Source organism: Triturus cristatus, chromosome 2_1, assembly GCF_964204655.1.
Source record: "Triturus cristatus chromosome 2_1, aTriCri1.1, whole genome shotgun sequence".
Classification (NCBI taxonomy): Eukaryota; Metazoa; Chordata; class Amphibia; order Caudata; family Salamandridae; genus Triturus; species Triturus cristatus.
The window spans coordinates 125825555-125842716 of record NC_140581.1 but is presented as its reverse complement, the minus strand read 5'-3'; the positions used below and the strand labels follow the sequence as shown (position 1 = coordinate 125842716).

General features: G+C 47.9%; 1 protein-coding gene across 1 annotated transcript in view; it reads right to left on the bottom strand.

The window, feature by feature from the left end:
- Window positions 1–3318, bottom strand: part of NOL6 (nucleolar protein 6) — a 530178-nt gene extending 526860 nt beyond the window's left edge. Inside the window, exon 1 of the mRNA XM_085628873.1 lies at window positions 3155–3318. Coding sequence (XP_085484999.1) covers window positions 3155–3193 — 39 coding nt within the window. The 5' untranslated portion in view covers window positions 3194–3318. The remainder of the gene's footprint in view (window positions 1–3154) is intronic.
- Between the last annotated feature and the right edge of the window lie 13844 nt (window positions 3319–17162).

Genomic DNA, 17162 nt, shown 5'->3' with positions numbered 1-17162 from the left:
GTTCACGCTGCAGGGGCACTGCAGTCACAGGGCACTTTCCAACCAGCACCACGGACCCCACGGCAGACTCAGGCTGCACACGCACAAAGCGTCGCTGAGACTCGGTTGGGCTTCGGACCACACAGTCCAGGGGCAATGCTTACGAAAGTCTCAGGCTGCAAAAAGCCCACACACACAGCGCTGCTGAGACACATTTGGAAACTTTGATGTTCCTGAGTTTCCACAACAGGCAGCCAGCTCTCCTCGGGACCTTGGAGACAAGTTACTTCAGCAGGGGGACACAGCACACAAAGCTCCTTAGCCTCTCCTTAGTTAAATCCGCAAACTGCAGGCCAGCCCCAGAACACACAGCAAGGGTCAGTCCTTCTCTTCAGTCTCTTCAGATGCTCTTCCTTGGCAGAGGTTCCTTTTGATCACAAAGTAGTTTCAAACCTTTTCAGTCTTGATCAGTCCAACGTTCAGGGGTTTCAGCTCTCATAGTTATACCCCTAAATGTCTTTGAAGTCTTTGTGTTCAGGGGGCATTGACCCCTGTCCAAACCAGTTCTGTGTGTCTTCCTGCCAGTGGCACCTTCTTCCTTTGATATCAGGGGTCTGGTTCCTTAGACACTCAGCAGGAGGTGGAGCCATTCTTTATGGCAGCAGCCCAGGCCTCTTCACATCCAGGGGACCACTCCTCCCCCTACACTCCAGATGCAGGTCAGCCTGTTGCTGTCTCACCCACTGCTCCCCTGGGTCAAGACACTTCCCAGATCCTATCACATTCAAATCCAGACAGTCAAACCACATCCAGGCAGAGACCCACAGAATTGTTGGAACAAAAAAAACAGCAACTTCTAAAAGCGTGATTTCTAAACACACAATTCAAAAACCACCTTCACAAAAAGATGTGTTATTAAATTGTGAGTTCAGGCACACTAAACTTCACCTCTCCATCTTACGCCTATGGGAAGATAGGCTGGAAACATATTACACAGCCTTCCCCATTCTGACCTATTGGTAAGATGGTCTTGCAACAGTGAAAAACGAAATGGAGAGTATTTCACTGTCAAGACATGGTACACACCTCAGTACATGTCCTACCTTTCACAGACACTGCACCCTGCCCATGGGGGTACCTTGGGCCTACTATAGGGGTGGCTGATGTGCATGGAAAGGGAAGAGTAAGGTCTGGCAAGTGGGTGCACTTGACAGGGCAACATGGCAGTCAGCAAACTGCGCGCAGGCACTGCAGTGGTAGGCCGGAGTTCTCTTTTGAGGGCTACTTATGTGGGTGGCACTATTAGTGCTGCAGGCCCACAAGTAGCATTTGTATTACTAGCCATGGCACACAAAGTGCACTTTACTAGGGACTTTACAAGTAAAACAAATATACCAATCATGGAATCACTCATCCATACTACTTATACAGGGAGCACTTGCACTTTGACACTGATCAGCAGTGGCAAAGTGCCCAAAGCATCTAAGCCAGTAAAACGAAATCCATCACAACATCAAAAATAGAGGAGGTAGAGGCAAAAGTCAGGGTCAACCACGCCAAGAAATGCCATGTCTAACAGAGGACTATTGCAATTTGGGTCACTTGTACGGGAATAGAACAATCAGTATAAGACGGTGTAGCACATATGAGCGGAGAAGAATCATAATGAGGAGCAACAACCTGCATTGGAAAATTGGACTTTAAATTACTTAGTTCTGTTATATGAATGAAGTTAGTTTATTTAACAAAAAAAACAAGCACAGAGATGGCCAATGAGTTATGCTGGTCAGTATCTCTTAGTTGATTGTTGAGTTCTAAGCTCTGGTCTCCTGCCACCCCTTCTCCCCCACTCCCTGAGAAACCTGTGACTGCTTTCCCTTGCTAACCTGATAGTCAAGTGCAGAAAGGATTGTACTTGGCCCAGTTTTCAGAGCCATAGTAGGCAGGGCCCCAGGACCAGGACACTACCTCAACCACTATGATAGGCCACCCCAACCTCCCGGAATAGGTCTCGCGCCATCTACTAATCTGATGTAGGATCACCCATTGTTCATCAATGTGGAATTCCTCTGTCTCCCATGATTTCTTCCTTGTGCCTTTTATCTCCAACACAATTAACACAAATGGAGACTTATTCTCTGCAACGCTGTGTTTGTGGCTGACATACCTTGCTTTAAAGTAGGGCTATATCATGGTCTTCCATGTAAGTGTTTTTCAAGAGATAAATCATGTACAGTTGTTAAACATGACAGCACTGACAGAAATATGGCTTCACACAATTATCTGCGTCCGACAAGTATTCTAAATTCCAAGATATGTGAACAATCTGTTCAAGAGTAACAACTTAGGGGTGGGGTACTATGGTCGCTCTCAACTCTATGCACTACCTCAGCAGTCTCTGTACATGCTGGAAACTCCTTCACACGCTGGCTCGGTACTAACTCAACACTTTGGATCTGTACCTCCACAAAAGTGTGTGGCTCTACCTCCTCAACAGTCTCTCAGTCGGTTCCTCCGGAAAAATCTTAATCAGTACAGCACCGAGGCTCTGTACATGCTGGGGCTCTGGCTCTTTAAGGTTTTAGCACTCTAGTTTTCCGCTTCACCAACAGTCTCTGGCTCTATATTGTCTCAGCATTCCAGCTCTATTCCTCCTCCTCGGATACTGCACTGAAGGTAAAGGTTCTCGCTCTGTTCAAGCATAGAGCTCTAGTTATGTATCTCGTCTGCATCTTAGTGCTGCACCTCATCTGCAATCGGGCTCTGAATCACTTCAGCACCTTACCTCTGTACCTCCTCAAATGCCCCTGACTCTATACCTATTCGACACTTGGGCTCTCTCCACATAGAGGATGCTTTGGATTTTCGCCTCAACCTCTATGTGCCTTCTCAGCACACCCTGGCTCTGTGTATAAAAAGCACTTAAACGCTGTGAAGATCCATCATCCGGACTATCTAACTCTACTTTACTTTCGGCTACGCAGTTCCCCTAATTTTGCACATCATATGCACAGATGCCCGGCATCTATTTCACCATCACCGAGTACCCAATCTGCTCTACAGACATCCATCTGGACCAAAACACTGGACAGACTCTGCACTATAAATATCGTATGTACAGCTGAGCCACCTCAGCACTCAAGGTCTGCACCTTATCAACACTTAGACACTGTACCTTCCTGGCACCGAGTGGCTGTTCGGCTTTCCTCTTCATTTTGGTGTCAGACGTTTCTCTGTTACTCGTTAGTGCGCTGTTCCTGCCTGCACAGCTCACTTACACACGTGAGAACCACACTACCATGCTGCTAGTATAACTCCGCCTCCCCTGCCAGAATCCATACCCATCACATGGGCTGGGAAAATATTCTGTAGTTTGATTGGTTAATGCTAGCGGAAACTTAGTTCCCCATTGGCTTACTGGTTCTTCCGTGACCCGGCAAACTAGTGTGTTAGCCCCGCAGTAGTTTTCCCCTCAGTAGAAACACTATAACAAGCCACCGAGAAAGAAAACGGCATTTAGTATCAACGTGGCGCTTATATAGAGTAATGTGGTTAAGGATGCGGCCATCTTGTAACGTCAAATTTGCTAAATACAATATACCGCCTCTGGTCCCAGAAGGATCATTAGCGATATTTAAACCATAAATCCTGACAATGTAAAGGTACATATTGTATTAAAACACCATTAAAGGCCTTTCTAAAAAAAAATTATCTACTACAATTATGAAAACGAAGGGTGGAAAAAGGCTATGGAAATTCTTATGTTATGGAGACCATTGCTCGAGTGGGTAGTACAAAATTTTGTATACCCCCTCCCCATTCTGCATGTTTATATTAATCCGAATAATCAATTAATGGTACTATTATTAATCCGTTTGAAGTGATAACTCACCAATTATATTAACAAAAGAATTACACGTGGGATTTGCATTTTGCATGGCTAAACTAATTGTATACATGTTGTACGTGCTGTTAGCGGACTAGCGCCGCGGGGACACACGCAGTCTTTTCTCCCTGTTTGCCTGGCCTCCTGACGTCGCGGCCAATCGCACTTCGAGGTCGGCCGTGACGTCAGGGGGGGGCGCGGCGGATCGGGACTGAGCGCGGAATCCCAACGAAGCGGTTGTCTCCCCGCCTGCTCCTCGTGGGCCGTTACTTTTGTGCCCGAAACCAATAAAGTAGTTTTGCAGCATCTACGTCTCGCCTCCCTCACTCTGCCACTACAAATGGCGACGAGGGTCAATTAACGTTGTGCGGCCCACGAGTGGAATCTGGTGCTCTGAGCTCCTCGCGCTCCTCCATTACTGCGGTGCTGCCCCCTGCTGGTCTTCTTGCTGCCCAGAGGGGCTCCTGACGACGTGTGGCCCGTCCTGCTGCTGGCTGGGTGCTGCCTGTCCCTTCTGGGCCCCGGTGTTACAGTTTGCTGCTTGCTGAGGGGGCTGGAGTGTTGGACCTTCCTGTCTCATGTGCCCAGGCGGTGTGCCGTGAGGATCGTACTTCCCTGTCCCACCCGGTGTGCTCCGGTGGGTGTGGGGTCCTACATGCTGGTGCATCTGCAGGCGTAGTCCAGTTCTGCGTGCTGAGGTTCCAGGTCGTGCTGTCAGCCGTGCCTGTTCGGTGGCTGTCCTTGTGGTCGTCGTCTTCCTGCTGTGGTCCCTGATCTCCAACGATGGCGCAACCCGTCAACATCTGCGTGCCTCCCCTGTTCCTCGATTCTCCTGGTAAGCCGTGCATGAAATGGAAGGGGTGGCTACGCGCGTTTGAGAACTATATCGTTTCCATAGACGGTGAGGGGTATAGCCCCGAGCGCAAGAAGGCACTCTTGTTCGGACTGCTGGGGAAGGCCGGCCAGGAAGTTTTTGACAGTCTCCCAGTGTTCGTGGACCCCCCTGGGGCTCCCGCTCCCCTGAATGTGTATCAAGAGGCGGTTAAGCGGCTTGAACTGCAGTATTCCGAGGAAGGTAACATCATGGTGGGGCGCCATAAGTTTGCTTTGCGGCGACAGGAGGAAGGAGAGACTATTGAGGAGTACATTGCTGCTTACGCGTTCTGGCGCAAGACTGTGAATTTGCGGAGATGACCGATACTTACATCAGAGATCAGGTGGTGTTCTATTGCCACTCTAAGAAGGTGCAGGAGAGATTGCTGTCATGTAGGAACCCTTCCCTGAAAGATGTGGTGGCCATTGCGAAGGCCGTGGAGCGCTCCATGGTGTCCACCAGGGAGCTTGCATGCACAAGTCAGGCTTCGACGGTGTGCTACGTGCAGGACAAAGGTAAAAGTGTGTCAAGGACTCCCGACAAAGCAGCAAGTGATAGAGGGGGTGGCAGGAGGCCGTTCGCCTGCTTTAGATGTGGGGCGCGGGACCACTTGGCTGATAGCAGGTCTTGCCCGGCTCTGACCAAGAGCTGCACGAAGTGCAGGAAGGTGGGCCATTTTGCAGCTGTGTGCAAGACAAGGAAACCGGGGGGGGGTATGAAAGTGAGCTCGTGAGTGATAGCGATGCGGAGGCGAGTGCGGACATTGTGTTGTCTATTGATGCCGAGGACGGCAGAGTGAAGGGGCCTATTGGCTCCGTTATGATTGGTGCCGTAGAGCTGCAGTTTACGGCTGATTCTGGTTCGCCTATAACCCTGATTTCAGTCACCACGTTTGATGCTAAGTGGCAGGGTGTGCGGTTGCGTGAGACTGATGTGAATCCCAAGGCCTTTGGGGAACAGGATATAGTGATGAAAGGGTTTTTCTGAGATACACTCACCTTCTGAGGGCGCACTGTGATGACGAAGGTCTATATGGCTGAGAAAGGGAGGAGCCTTGTGGGATGGAAGGACCTGGCGAAGCTGGGTGTGATGCTAGTCCCGGGGGCCGACGATCCCATTGTTCTGCGTGATGACTGGGTTGGCTACATACAACCAGGCGAAGTGCATGGGGGATTGGCTGAGGTCATTGGCGAATTTGAGTCCGTTTTTAAGAATGAGGTGGGGCGTGTGAGAGGGTTTGTACACGCCATTCAGTTGAAAGAAGGGGCAATACCGATAAAGCATAAGGTCAGAACTGTCCCTCTCTCTGTCAGAGGGGAACTGAAGAAGGTCCTCGATAAGTTGAAGCAGGAAGGCGTGATAGAGGAGGCAGGCGCATCAGAATGGGTGTCCGCGATAGTGGTGTCCAAGAAGAAGAGTACAGGGGACATTCGTCTATGTGTGGACCTGCGGTCCTTGAACAAAAATATCCTAGTGAACTGCCATCTGCTGCCCAACATCCAAGAAATTCTGTCGTCCACGTCAGGGTCCAAGTTCTTCACTCTGATAGACCTGAAGTCAGCATACCACCAGGTGTGTCTCACGGAGGAGTCCAAAAAACTGACCACCTTCATTACCCCGTTCGGAGCGTACAGGTACGTCCGGCTCCCCTTCGGCCTTGCATCGGCGTCGGGTGTCTTCCAGAAGTTGATGGACTTGCTTTTCTGCGACATGAAGGGCGTCAAAGCATTCCAGGATGACATCCTGATCCACACGGAGGATGAGAAGGGGCACCTGGAGCTGCTGGGCACGGTGCTGGAGATCCTGCGGGAGAAAGGGATGACGGTCTCCAAAGACAAGTGCAAGTTCATGGAGGGCAAGATAGAATATCTGGGGCACGTCCTGACTCCGGATGGTATTGCGCCCAAGGAGGACCTGGTGAAGGCCATTCGAGATGCCCCATGTCCCGGAGATAAGGACGCCTTGCGGTCATTCCTGGGGCTCAGCGAGTATTACTCGAAGTTCATGCAGGGTTACGCACTCACAGTGGAGCCTCTTCGGAAACTGCTGCGGAAGAACGAAAAGTACGTGTGGGCACAGGAACAACGAGCTGCCTTCGAATCTGTTAAGCTGGCCATTGTTGCGGCTCCAGTGTTACAGCCTTACAACAAGGATCACCGGAATGTCATCACTGTCGATGCCAGCGCCAAAGGTATCGGCGCAGTGTTCTGCCAATTCCAAGGAAAGAAGGAAAGCACCATCGCGTTCATATCCCGGTCGCTGAGCGACGCAGAGAAACACTACAGCACTATCGAGCGGGAGACGCTCGCGTGCGTCTGGGCAGTGGAGAAACTGAAGAACTATTTGTGGGGCAAAGAGTTCGAGCTGGTCACGGATCACAAACCGTTGATTTATATGATGGACGGCGAAGGCCGCGATAATGGAAAAGCCAGCTCGAGACTCCTGCGCTTGCTGTCCAAATTGCAGGAATACCACTTCACCATCAGACACATCAAGGGTGGCCTCAACAGCAGGGCGGACTGCCTATCGTGCTTGCCTATCGCCGGCGAGGAAGAAGGTTCCCTGGACGACACGGAGTGTGTGGTGGCGATGGTGGACGCGACGGCCATTTGCGAGGGGTCTATCTCTGAGGAAGAATGGCTGACTGCCCAGGAAAAGGACGTGACCATCCGAAGGGTAGTGGACCACATGACGACTCATTGGCCTCCGGTCCGGAACTTGCACGGGGCACTCAGATGTTTCCAGCAGATCAGCGCGAAACTTACGATTGAAGATGGCTTCCTAAAAAGGCATGAACTGTTTGTGCCCCCGGAAGGTCTGAGGGACAAGCTGATCAGGATTGCTCACAGGGGCCACCCGGGGAGTACAGCCACCAAAAACCTCCTCAAGCAGTACTACTGGTGGCCGGGGATGTGCAGCGACGTCTGCGGCTTCATTGTGCGGGCCGTGTTTGAGAGCCGACAAACATTGGAAGACGGCCAAGGGGGAACTGCAGATGGTGGACATTCCGGTCGGCCCATGGTGCAAGATTGCCATAGATTTCGCAGGCCCGTTTACCATACTGCCGGATGACTGCAGGCATCTCATTGTCCTTACGGACTACTTCTCCAAGTGGATCCACTACAAGTTCGTTAGGGAGGTTACTACTGACCGGGTGATCAAGGTGCTGAAGAAAATCTTCGCGACGGAGGGGCAGCCGAAGATCATGGTTTCTGACAATGGTACCCAGTTGGTGTCCCGGCAGATGACGGAATTCCTGACTAAGCTGGAAATCAAGCAGGAGAAGACTCCACTGTACAGTCCGAAGAGCAATGGGCAGGTCGAGCGGATGAACAGGTTCCTCAAAGAAGGTGTCCAACAGGCTGTTGCGTCTCAAATGGACGTGAAGGCGTTCTTGGCTGATAAGGTGCACACTTTTCATAACACGCCTAATGAAGTCACGGGCCACACTCCGTTCTATTTGATGAGAGGGAGAAGGTGCATGAGCGAGCTTACCCCCAAATTCAACGATTGGTATGACATGAGGGGCACAACTGAGGACATACAGGAAGAGGGGTTGAGAGTCAAGGAGCGAATAGTGGCTCAGCCAGAGAGCAATAAACTGTATGCTGACAAGGTTAACAGAGCCAAACCAAAGGAAATTGCGCAGGGAGATTGGGTACTGGTGAAGAAGCCCTACAAAGTAATGAAGGGAGAGTCTGTATTTCAAACCCCATTGCGGGTACACGGAGCGACCAGAGGGGCAGTGTGCCTGGAAGGTGGGGGATGGCGTAGCAAGGACGACATAGTCAAGCTCAAAGCTGGGCAAGAGGAAATCATCATGAAAAGTAGTCACATGCGTGAGTCCGAGAGCGATGATAATGCGCTTGAATGGCAAGACAATGAGGTCACTGGCGGAAGTGTGTGCGATGATGAAGTTGGGGGTAATTCTCCCGCACAAGTTTGGGCCGGAGGCGGAAGTGCACACGTGAGTGGGAGCACATGGCATGGCACGGGAGGTGTTGAGAGGCAGATGGGCACAGGCTCCAGACCAGTGAGGTGTGACAGTCGCAGCATGGGGAGCCCAGGTCAAAGCGGTAGTGGTGCTGGTGGCGTGGGACAAACCCTGTATGTTACCCCTAGCAGGCCGACACGGCATGTCAGAGCACCCAAGAGATTTGATGACTTTGTTATGAGATGAAAATGTGTTTTACTTATTTCTTTCTGTTAATAAGGGAGATGTTGTACGTGCTGTTAGCGGACTAGCGCCGCGGGGACACACGCAGTCTTTTCTCCCTGTTTGCCTGGCCTCCTGACGTCGCGGCCAATCGCACTTCTCGGTCGGCCGTGACGTCAGGGGGGGGCGCGGCGGATCGGGACTGAGCGCGGAATCCCAACGAAGCGGTTGTCTCCCCGCCTGCTCCTCGTGGGCCGTTACTTTTGTGCACGAAACCAATAAAGTTGTTTTGCAGCATCTACGTCTCGCCTCCCTCACTCTGCCACTACAATACAGTGCTTTGTACTCACCGGTACTAAGTACCGGCACTTCTAAATTTTCGGCCCTTGAGTACCGGAACTTTTCCTTGTACAAAGAGAGTACCGGTACTCATGGGGCATCCAGCCAAGCTCAGGGAAATTTAACATATACAAAAAAGAAGCGCAACACAGCTGACGAGTTGGTCCGTTTTCCTGAAGCACTCTGATGGAGTGCTAATCTCCCCTCCTGCTGACATGGCAGAATACGGCAACGTTTGTTTGGAGTCTGATAAAGGAGGAAGGTGGTGATAGTGACGCTGTAGGGGAGAGGGGGGGTGAATCAAGGCTTAGCAATGTGCGCAGACTCCCTTTATCGGACTCCAAACAAACGTTGCCGTATTCTGCCATGCCAGCAGGAGGGGAGATTAGCACTCCATTAGAGTGCTTCAGGAAAACGGACCAACTCGTCAGCTGTGTCGCGTTTCTTTTTTGAATGAGGGTTTTTGAACACAACTTATAGACCCTGGCACAGAAAGAAACATGATTAATTTACCTTTGATTCATACCATTACCAACTGAATACAAATTAATCTTTGCGTAGCTCTCAATCTGTATGATATATGGATGTCCAAGAATGTCCACAGAATCTGTTTTTGATAATTGAACGTGGAATGTGATTGGCTGGTAGGTTCTGCTCATTTCACTCCCTCTTCCATTTACTGAAGACAACAGGCAGCAACACTTATGCAGACCTTATTGTGTAAAAAAAATAAAAGGGCACCATTTGTTGGGCCAGAGTTTAAAGGACTGTCCAGGTGATGACTATACTAAAGGAAAATTCTCCCTCTTATTCCACAAAGAAATGGGTATATTTTTTATAGTGAAATTGCATTAATGAGCCTGCATCCCATACATCTAATCCTAAATCCAACTCTGTGCAGTGGTCTGTGCACTGTTGCTATTATCAGTTGTTACCATTACTTACTGGTACTGAATGCTGCTGTAGAAATAGCATGTATCTATTGTCTGTAAATTGTGGCCTTTATATTGCAGCAGAAAAAATTCAAAACATGCTTGCAGTTGTTTGTGTGTAGGTTGCTCAATTGGAAGTTAAGTGTCCCAAAAGTTGCATTTTTTATTGAAATTCCTGTAACAAAATCTCAATAAGCAAAGATGCAAAACCCCTGCCACTTGACCGACCCATTAGGTACTAATGCCAGAAGTAGTGGCCACAAGAAACGGCTGAAAGCCACGCCTTCCGTCCGTTCCTCCTAGCTGGCCTGCAGGCCCTTCTATAAAATGCATAAGATAATTACTCCGATTTAATCTTCTTTCCTCACGTTTTGCTGGGTTTTGTGAGTAGACTTAGCTGCTGTGAAGATTGTTGGCCTATTTAGTGAAGCGTAATCAAATTGTTCTCAGGCTAGATTAGAAGCAAATTTGCATTGAGTGGCTCAGGTGAATGTATGTTTTGCATCTCAGTATCATTCTGCACATCTGCGTATCAATTTAATCTCAGTCAAATTAAATGTGTGTCTCTGGCCGGGTCCCTTAGCATGGTCAGTAGCCCCGCCCCCATAGCCCCGCCCCAAACCCCGCCCCCTAGTCCACATTTCAATTTGGTGAGTACCTGCACTTATTTTTTTCCATTTAAAGCACTGATTGTATACTAATATATGTACGCATACTAATGGTAGAAGATTAGAATATTGCATGATATATGTTGCTTTTGTGATGTAATTGTAAGTTGCACCAGATGACATCACTGGGTGAATTTAAACGCTTTGAATGTTGCTATTATGCTAGATAATTACTTACACATAGGGGAATTAGTGAGGGTTTAACATTTATTAGCCATTTCAATGTTTAATTACGTTTTTGTGTTTGTTTTGCTTAAGTTGACCATTTGGGCCTTCGTAAAGATGGCCGACTGAGACGCACAACGTGACTGCTACTGTCCCACGAGGTTTTGGGTGAAGTGCGCCTGCACCACCGCCAGCAACAATGGCCTCGTCCTGACCCCAGGAAAGATGTACCCACCAAGGTCATACTGGGAGAGTTGCCAGGACTACAAAACAACGAACTTTCTTTAAAACCGGAACCAGCAAGTGCGATGACTTAATTTAACAGACTATGTAAGAACTTTACTGAGTGACCCCAAATTCACCAATCAGGACTGTCTAAAACTCATTCTTGATACATTTTGACATTAAAATCATTATAAAAGACGGTAGAATAGTGAGTTCAAGTGTCCTGTCGTTCGATTTGTCTTGCTGCGAATTTCCTGACTTTATGCTGACGGAGAGGACGGTGACACTGCTGGACAGTTGTTATCCTGAATCTTTGAGAGACTGAATTGCGGCCTGACTTTGATGAATTTAAAGATTTTTCCACGACTTCACTGACTTAGAGGACGACTAATAGCCATATTAGGTAAATATGATGTTCTGCGGTTTGGACGATGATTTACTAAAAATTAGCAATTTAATTAGATAAACGATGCTTTGATTAATAGACAAACGTGTTGTGTCGATTATTTGAAGAAATCAGATTAAGAGAAGAGTATAAATAAATGAATTGAATTATCAAACTATAAAACAACTAACTGATTCATCGCCAAATGAGGGGAATATCACGAGGTTTGAAGTTTATAAAAGTATGCAATGCATATTAGGGTTTAGGTGAAAAGATATTCCTTTCATGTAAGCGTTTGGAAACTTATCCCTCCAGGGAAACAGATCAATGTTAGTGTGAGTGTTGGTGTTATGGGCCCCACCTATGAATGTATTTGAGTAAATGTGTTATTGCAATATTTGGTCTGTGACAAAGGGGGAATTTGACATTCCACGCTGCATCAGTTTTTCTAGTAGCAGGATGATGGTTGTTATTGTTTTGGTTTGGTAATTATAGCTTGTAAATTGCTTATTGATTATTGTTTGATATTGGTTTATGTACTAACACTATATGTGAGTCAAGTCAAGTTCTATGTTGTTTGCACGGCTTCTGGGATGTAGGAAGTCGGAAGTTTGTAACGGTTCCGTAGTAGAGCAGAGATAAGCACTGCTCTCGGGAAAGACGGAATTGTTGTTGCCCTGTAGGTACACAGGGAGAAATGTGTAACGATTGAAGTTGCATGACGCATTGTCTGGGTTCGATTCAGGTGACATCGTTGTGTGTTGCCATTAGAGACATTTTCTGTGTGAGAGAAGTGTGTATGATAGCGAAGGTCACCTGTGAAATTTTGGTCTTAGGTACCTGGAGTCCAAATGGCATTCCGATAACGCTTATCACTGGAAAGGTAACAGGTGTTCTCTGAGCTTGCTATTATTATTATTATTAAATTACATTTATATTGCGCACAGCTACCCTTGACAGGGTTTCCCGGCGCAGGCATGTCCACTACTGTAGACTAAGTAAACTGAGCTAATTACTGAGAGAAGAGCCAGGTTTTAAGATCTCGACGGAACCTGAGATAAGAGGATTTCTGTTTCATGAAGTTTGGGAGAGAATTCCAGAGTTTAGGCCCAAGATATGCGAAAGATCGGCCACCCATTCTAGTTAGTTTGAATCTAGGTAGTACTAGATTGCCTAGAGAGGAAGACCGTAGGGACCGGAAAGGAACATATGGGCGAATAAGCTCCTGCAAGTATGCAGGGGCAGAACCTTGCTTAATTTAAAAAATATGACACAGGGTCTTGAATTTGAAGCGGCTTTCAATGCGGAGCCAGTGCAGATTCCGGAGAAAAGGAGAGATGGAAGTTTTCCTAGGGACGTGGCATAGAAGGCGAGCAGCAGAATTCTGAACCACCTGGAGCTTATTCAAAAGTTCCTGACTGCCCCCCAGGTAAAGTACATTACCGTAACCCAGGCGAGAAATAACAAGTACCTGGACCACCGTTTTTTGTGTGGAGTCAGGAAGCATCCAAATGATCTTCCGCAGCCATCTAAGGATGGTGAAACAGGTGGCGGCAATGCTGACCGCCTGTTGAGGCATAGAAAGTTGGTTGTCAATGACAAACCCAAGATTGCGAACCTGAGCAACAGGCTGGGGGAAAGGACCCATTTCCTGGGGCCAATGATGAGGACTCCATAGATGTTTATGTTTGCCCAAGATGATAACCTCAGTTTTGTCACCGTTTAATTAAAAAAAATTGGCACTCATCCACTCCGACACTCGACGTAAGCCACTCTGCAAGAGGATGCAGGCGCTTCTTTAGTGGAAGATAGAGAAAAAATGATTTGAGTATCGTCGGCGTAGGAGTAGAGAGAAAGGCCAGCATCCTCTACGATGGTCGCGAGAGGTCTCACATAGATGTTGAAGAGCAATAGACTCAGGGTGGACCCCTGGGGAACTCCATAAGCAGATGGTCGAATAGTAGATGAAGAAGAATCGGAAGAGAAAACCTGAAATGTACGGTCACTGAGAAAAGAGGCCAACCACGAAAGGGCGGGGCCTTCGACTCCTGCTGACTTGAGAGATTTTAACAAGATGGAATGAGACACAGTGTCGAATGCCGCGCTCAGATCTAGTAAAATGAGAGCCACAGTCTCCCCTTGATCAAGGCAGGAGCGCAATTTCTCAGTTACACCCAGTAAGGTGGTCTCAGTCGAAAAATGGGTCCTAAATCGTGATTGGGACGGGTGCAAAAAGCCTGAACTTTCTATGTGATTTGTAAGCTGAAATTTACATGTTTTTCTAAGATTTTGGAGAGCGCAGGCAGCAGTGAGATTGGACGGAAGTTTGACAGAATGGAGGGGTCAGCGATGGGCTTTTTCAAAAGGGGGACCACCATCGCATGCTTCCAGTCCAAAGGAACAAAGGACTCCTGTAGAGAAGAGTTTAGAAGTTCCTTAAGAATTCCCAAAACAACAGGAGATAGTTGTTGTAGAATGTTGACCGGTAAAGGATCTAGGGGAGAGCCAGATTTTACCCTGGCTAGACAGTCAAAAAAGGATCCATTTTCCAGGAGGGGCCAGTTTGAGATTTTAACTGTTGAGGGGGGAAGGCTCGCGCAGATGGCACCGGACCGAAGCCTATCGGGGTTTGCGGAAGCGGGAGTAGTTAATATACTATATATAGTCTCCACCTTAGTGATAAAGAAATTGGCAATGTTATTGCATTGGGTCGCATCGAGGGCGGGAGGATGAGGTTGGGTATTAGAGCCTGCCAACTTCTTAACCATTGAAAATAGTGCTTGGGGACGGTTCAGTGAATTGTTGATGGTATTGGTGACAAAGGTAGCTTTTGCAACCTTACAGGCAAAGTGGTAAGTATGGAGAGCAGCTTTGTAGTCAGATTTGCAGCTGGGGGCATATAGTTTGCGCCATTTTCTTTCCAAGTGCTTACATTTGGATTTCAAGAGCTTAAGGTCATTATTAAACCAAGGGGCAGGGGGATGATGAGAAAAACTAAGTTTCGGTATCAAAGGCAAACAGAAGATAATGGACGTAGATAGCCAATTGGATACCGCAGCGTTTAAAGATCGGAGAGGAAGATTCGGATTCGGGAGATTAGCCACTAAGAGGCTATTAAGTGAGACTAGATTTAATGTATGCCATGGTCTTCTGCTCCCTAAGTTGCTTGTAGGGACAGGTGTAAAATCTCCAGTAAAGGTAAGTTGAAATTGAATGGCGTAATGATCTGACCACCCTAACGGAAAAGCGGGTAAGCTACAGTCCAACAAAAGATTGGACAGAATAGGATCCAATAGGTGCCCCGCCTGATGTGTGGGCCCCTTGTTTCGTAATACCAGATTGAGAGCTTCAAGGTCAGACAAGAGAGTGATGCTCCCAATGTTCTGGTGATCTTCTAGGTGGAGATTCAGGTCACCCAGAATGGTAAAATTGGCCGCTTGTAAGATAAAAGGGGCAATTAAGCCAGAGACGGAGGATAGCCATTTCTTAGGATTACCAGGGGGGCGGTAAATAAGCATACCGGATAGGGTCATTCGAGGAGAAACAGCAAATTTAAACAGGGCAGCTTCACAATCCGGAAAGGATTGAGGTTCCAGCTTGCAGGAATACTTAGATTGAAAGATTATCGCAATCCCACCTCCCCTCCCAGTGCCTCTATCGCTCCTGGCAATGACATAGCCAGGGTGGAGGGCACAAGCAATATCCGGACCAGAACTGGCGTGAAGCCAGGTTTCAGTAAGGAACAAAGCATCAGGTTTCTCTGTGTATAGGAAGTCGAATATATGTGCTTTGTTCTTAGGAAGGGACCGGCAGTTAATACTCCAGAAATGTAAATGCTCGCCTACCCTTGGAAAGGGATTTTTCTTAAATGTAGAGGTATCTGTTCCCCTTAAGGCAGCAGTTGCCCCCTTGGTGTGGCTGTGGCCCAGCGCAAAGCTGCAGTTGAGGCATGCAAATCTACGTAGCTGATAATTATACGTAGTACACGACGGATGGACATTGCCTCTCAATGACAAAAGGTTGTTGGCAGTATAGGTTAATAGGTTTGAGATGGGTAAGGCAGGAGGAAAATCGCTAGTGGCCGCTGGGCGCGGACGGGCGTGGACGGGGGCCGACAGGCTTGCCTCTGGTGCGCCTCCGGTGCGCCAGCGGTGCGCCCGCTGCGCGCGCGCACTGCGAGCTTGCATCGGGTCGCTTATAAAGAAGCAGGTGCAACCCGATAGGCGGCGGGAGTGCCCAACTATCGAGTAGACCCCACATGACTCAGATGAGAAGCCGAGCACGAATTAAGGCAGCGCCATATTGGGAGTACAAGAGGAAGCAAAAACTAAACAAACATAAAAGAAATACAATGAGCGTGAAATGAAGGAACAAAGGTTCCTGATGTTCATTTATTTTAAAATGCGGGTATGCAGGTAGGAAACATGTACATGGTTTAATTAGACTTTAAAATGAGCTCAGTGACAATCTGCCAGCAAGTAGCGAGTCACTTACTTACGGCTGCGCGCTTGCATCGGGTCGCTTATAAAGAAGCATGTGCAACCCAATAGGCGGCGGGAGTGCCCAACTATCGAGTAGACCCCACGTGACTCAGGTGAGAAGCCGAGCACGAATTAAGGCAGCGCCATATTGGGAGTACAAAAGGAAGCAAAAACTAAACAAACATAAAAGAAATACAATGAGCGTGAAATGAAGGAACAAAGGTTCCTGATGTTCATTTATTTTAAAATGCGGGTATGCGGGTAGGAAACATGTACAAGGTTTAATTAGACTTTAAAATGAGCTCAGTGACAATCTGCCAGCAAGTAGCGAGTCAGTTACTTACTTACTAGAAGAATAAAGTGGAGGGAAGTGCTACTTTGTTAACGTATGTCATATTTCTGTAGTAGGACAGACTGTTCGCTGTTCTCGGGAAAGACAGGGTTCTGTGTGAATGTACTACATTTTCTCGTATGAAAGTGCGTGAATATTTCAGTCACACTACACGGCATCCCTGCCGCGATCAGGGCGCACTCCAGTAGGGCACACTCAGAGGCTAGACCCGGGCACACATCTGCAGCCCCACTCAGAACAGCGATGAACGGCCTAAGGGGTCAAGAGGCCGCTGGATTGTACGAACTGCGACTGGGCGCGCCCGAAATGTGAATTTCTGTGATAATGATGCTATAGCATGTGCATACGTGTTTTCTTATCTATAAATGCCAATAAAGAAAGTTTTTCAAAAAAAAAATGAAAGTGCGTGAATATGAAGGCATTCGGGTTAATTGTGAAACTCTAGTTTTATTTCTCAGGAGCATTGGGTCTCCAACCATGTGTCTTAATTCTGGAGAAACGGTTAGCTAATGCTTGTTAGAAGGGTAAGGTAGAGGGATGTGCTACTTTATCAACGAAAGTAACGATTCCGTAGTAGGGCAGAGGTAAGCGCTGCTCTCGGGAAAGACGGAATTCTCGTGAGAAAGGTCTATTGCTATTCCTTGGTTAGCGAAGCGGACAATGGTGGTGTTTTTGTGTTTGTTACTAACAGAATTGTAAATCTGAAACAAAACTTACCGA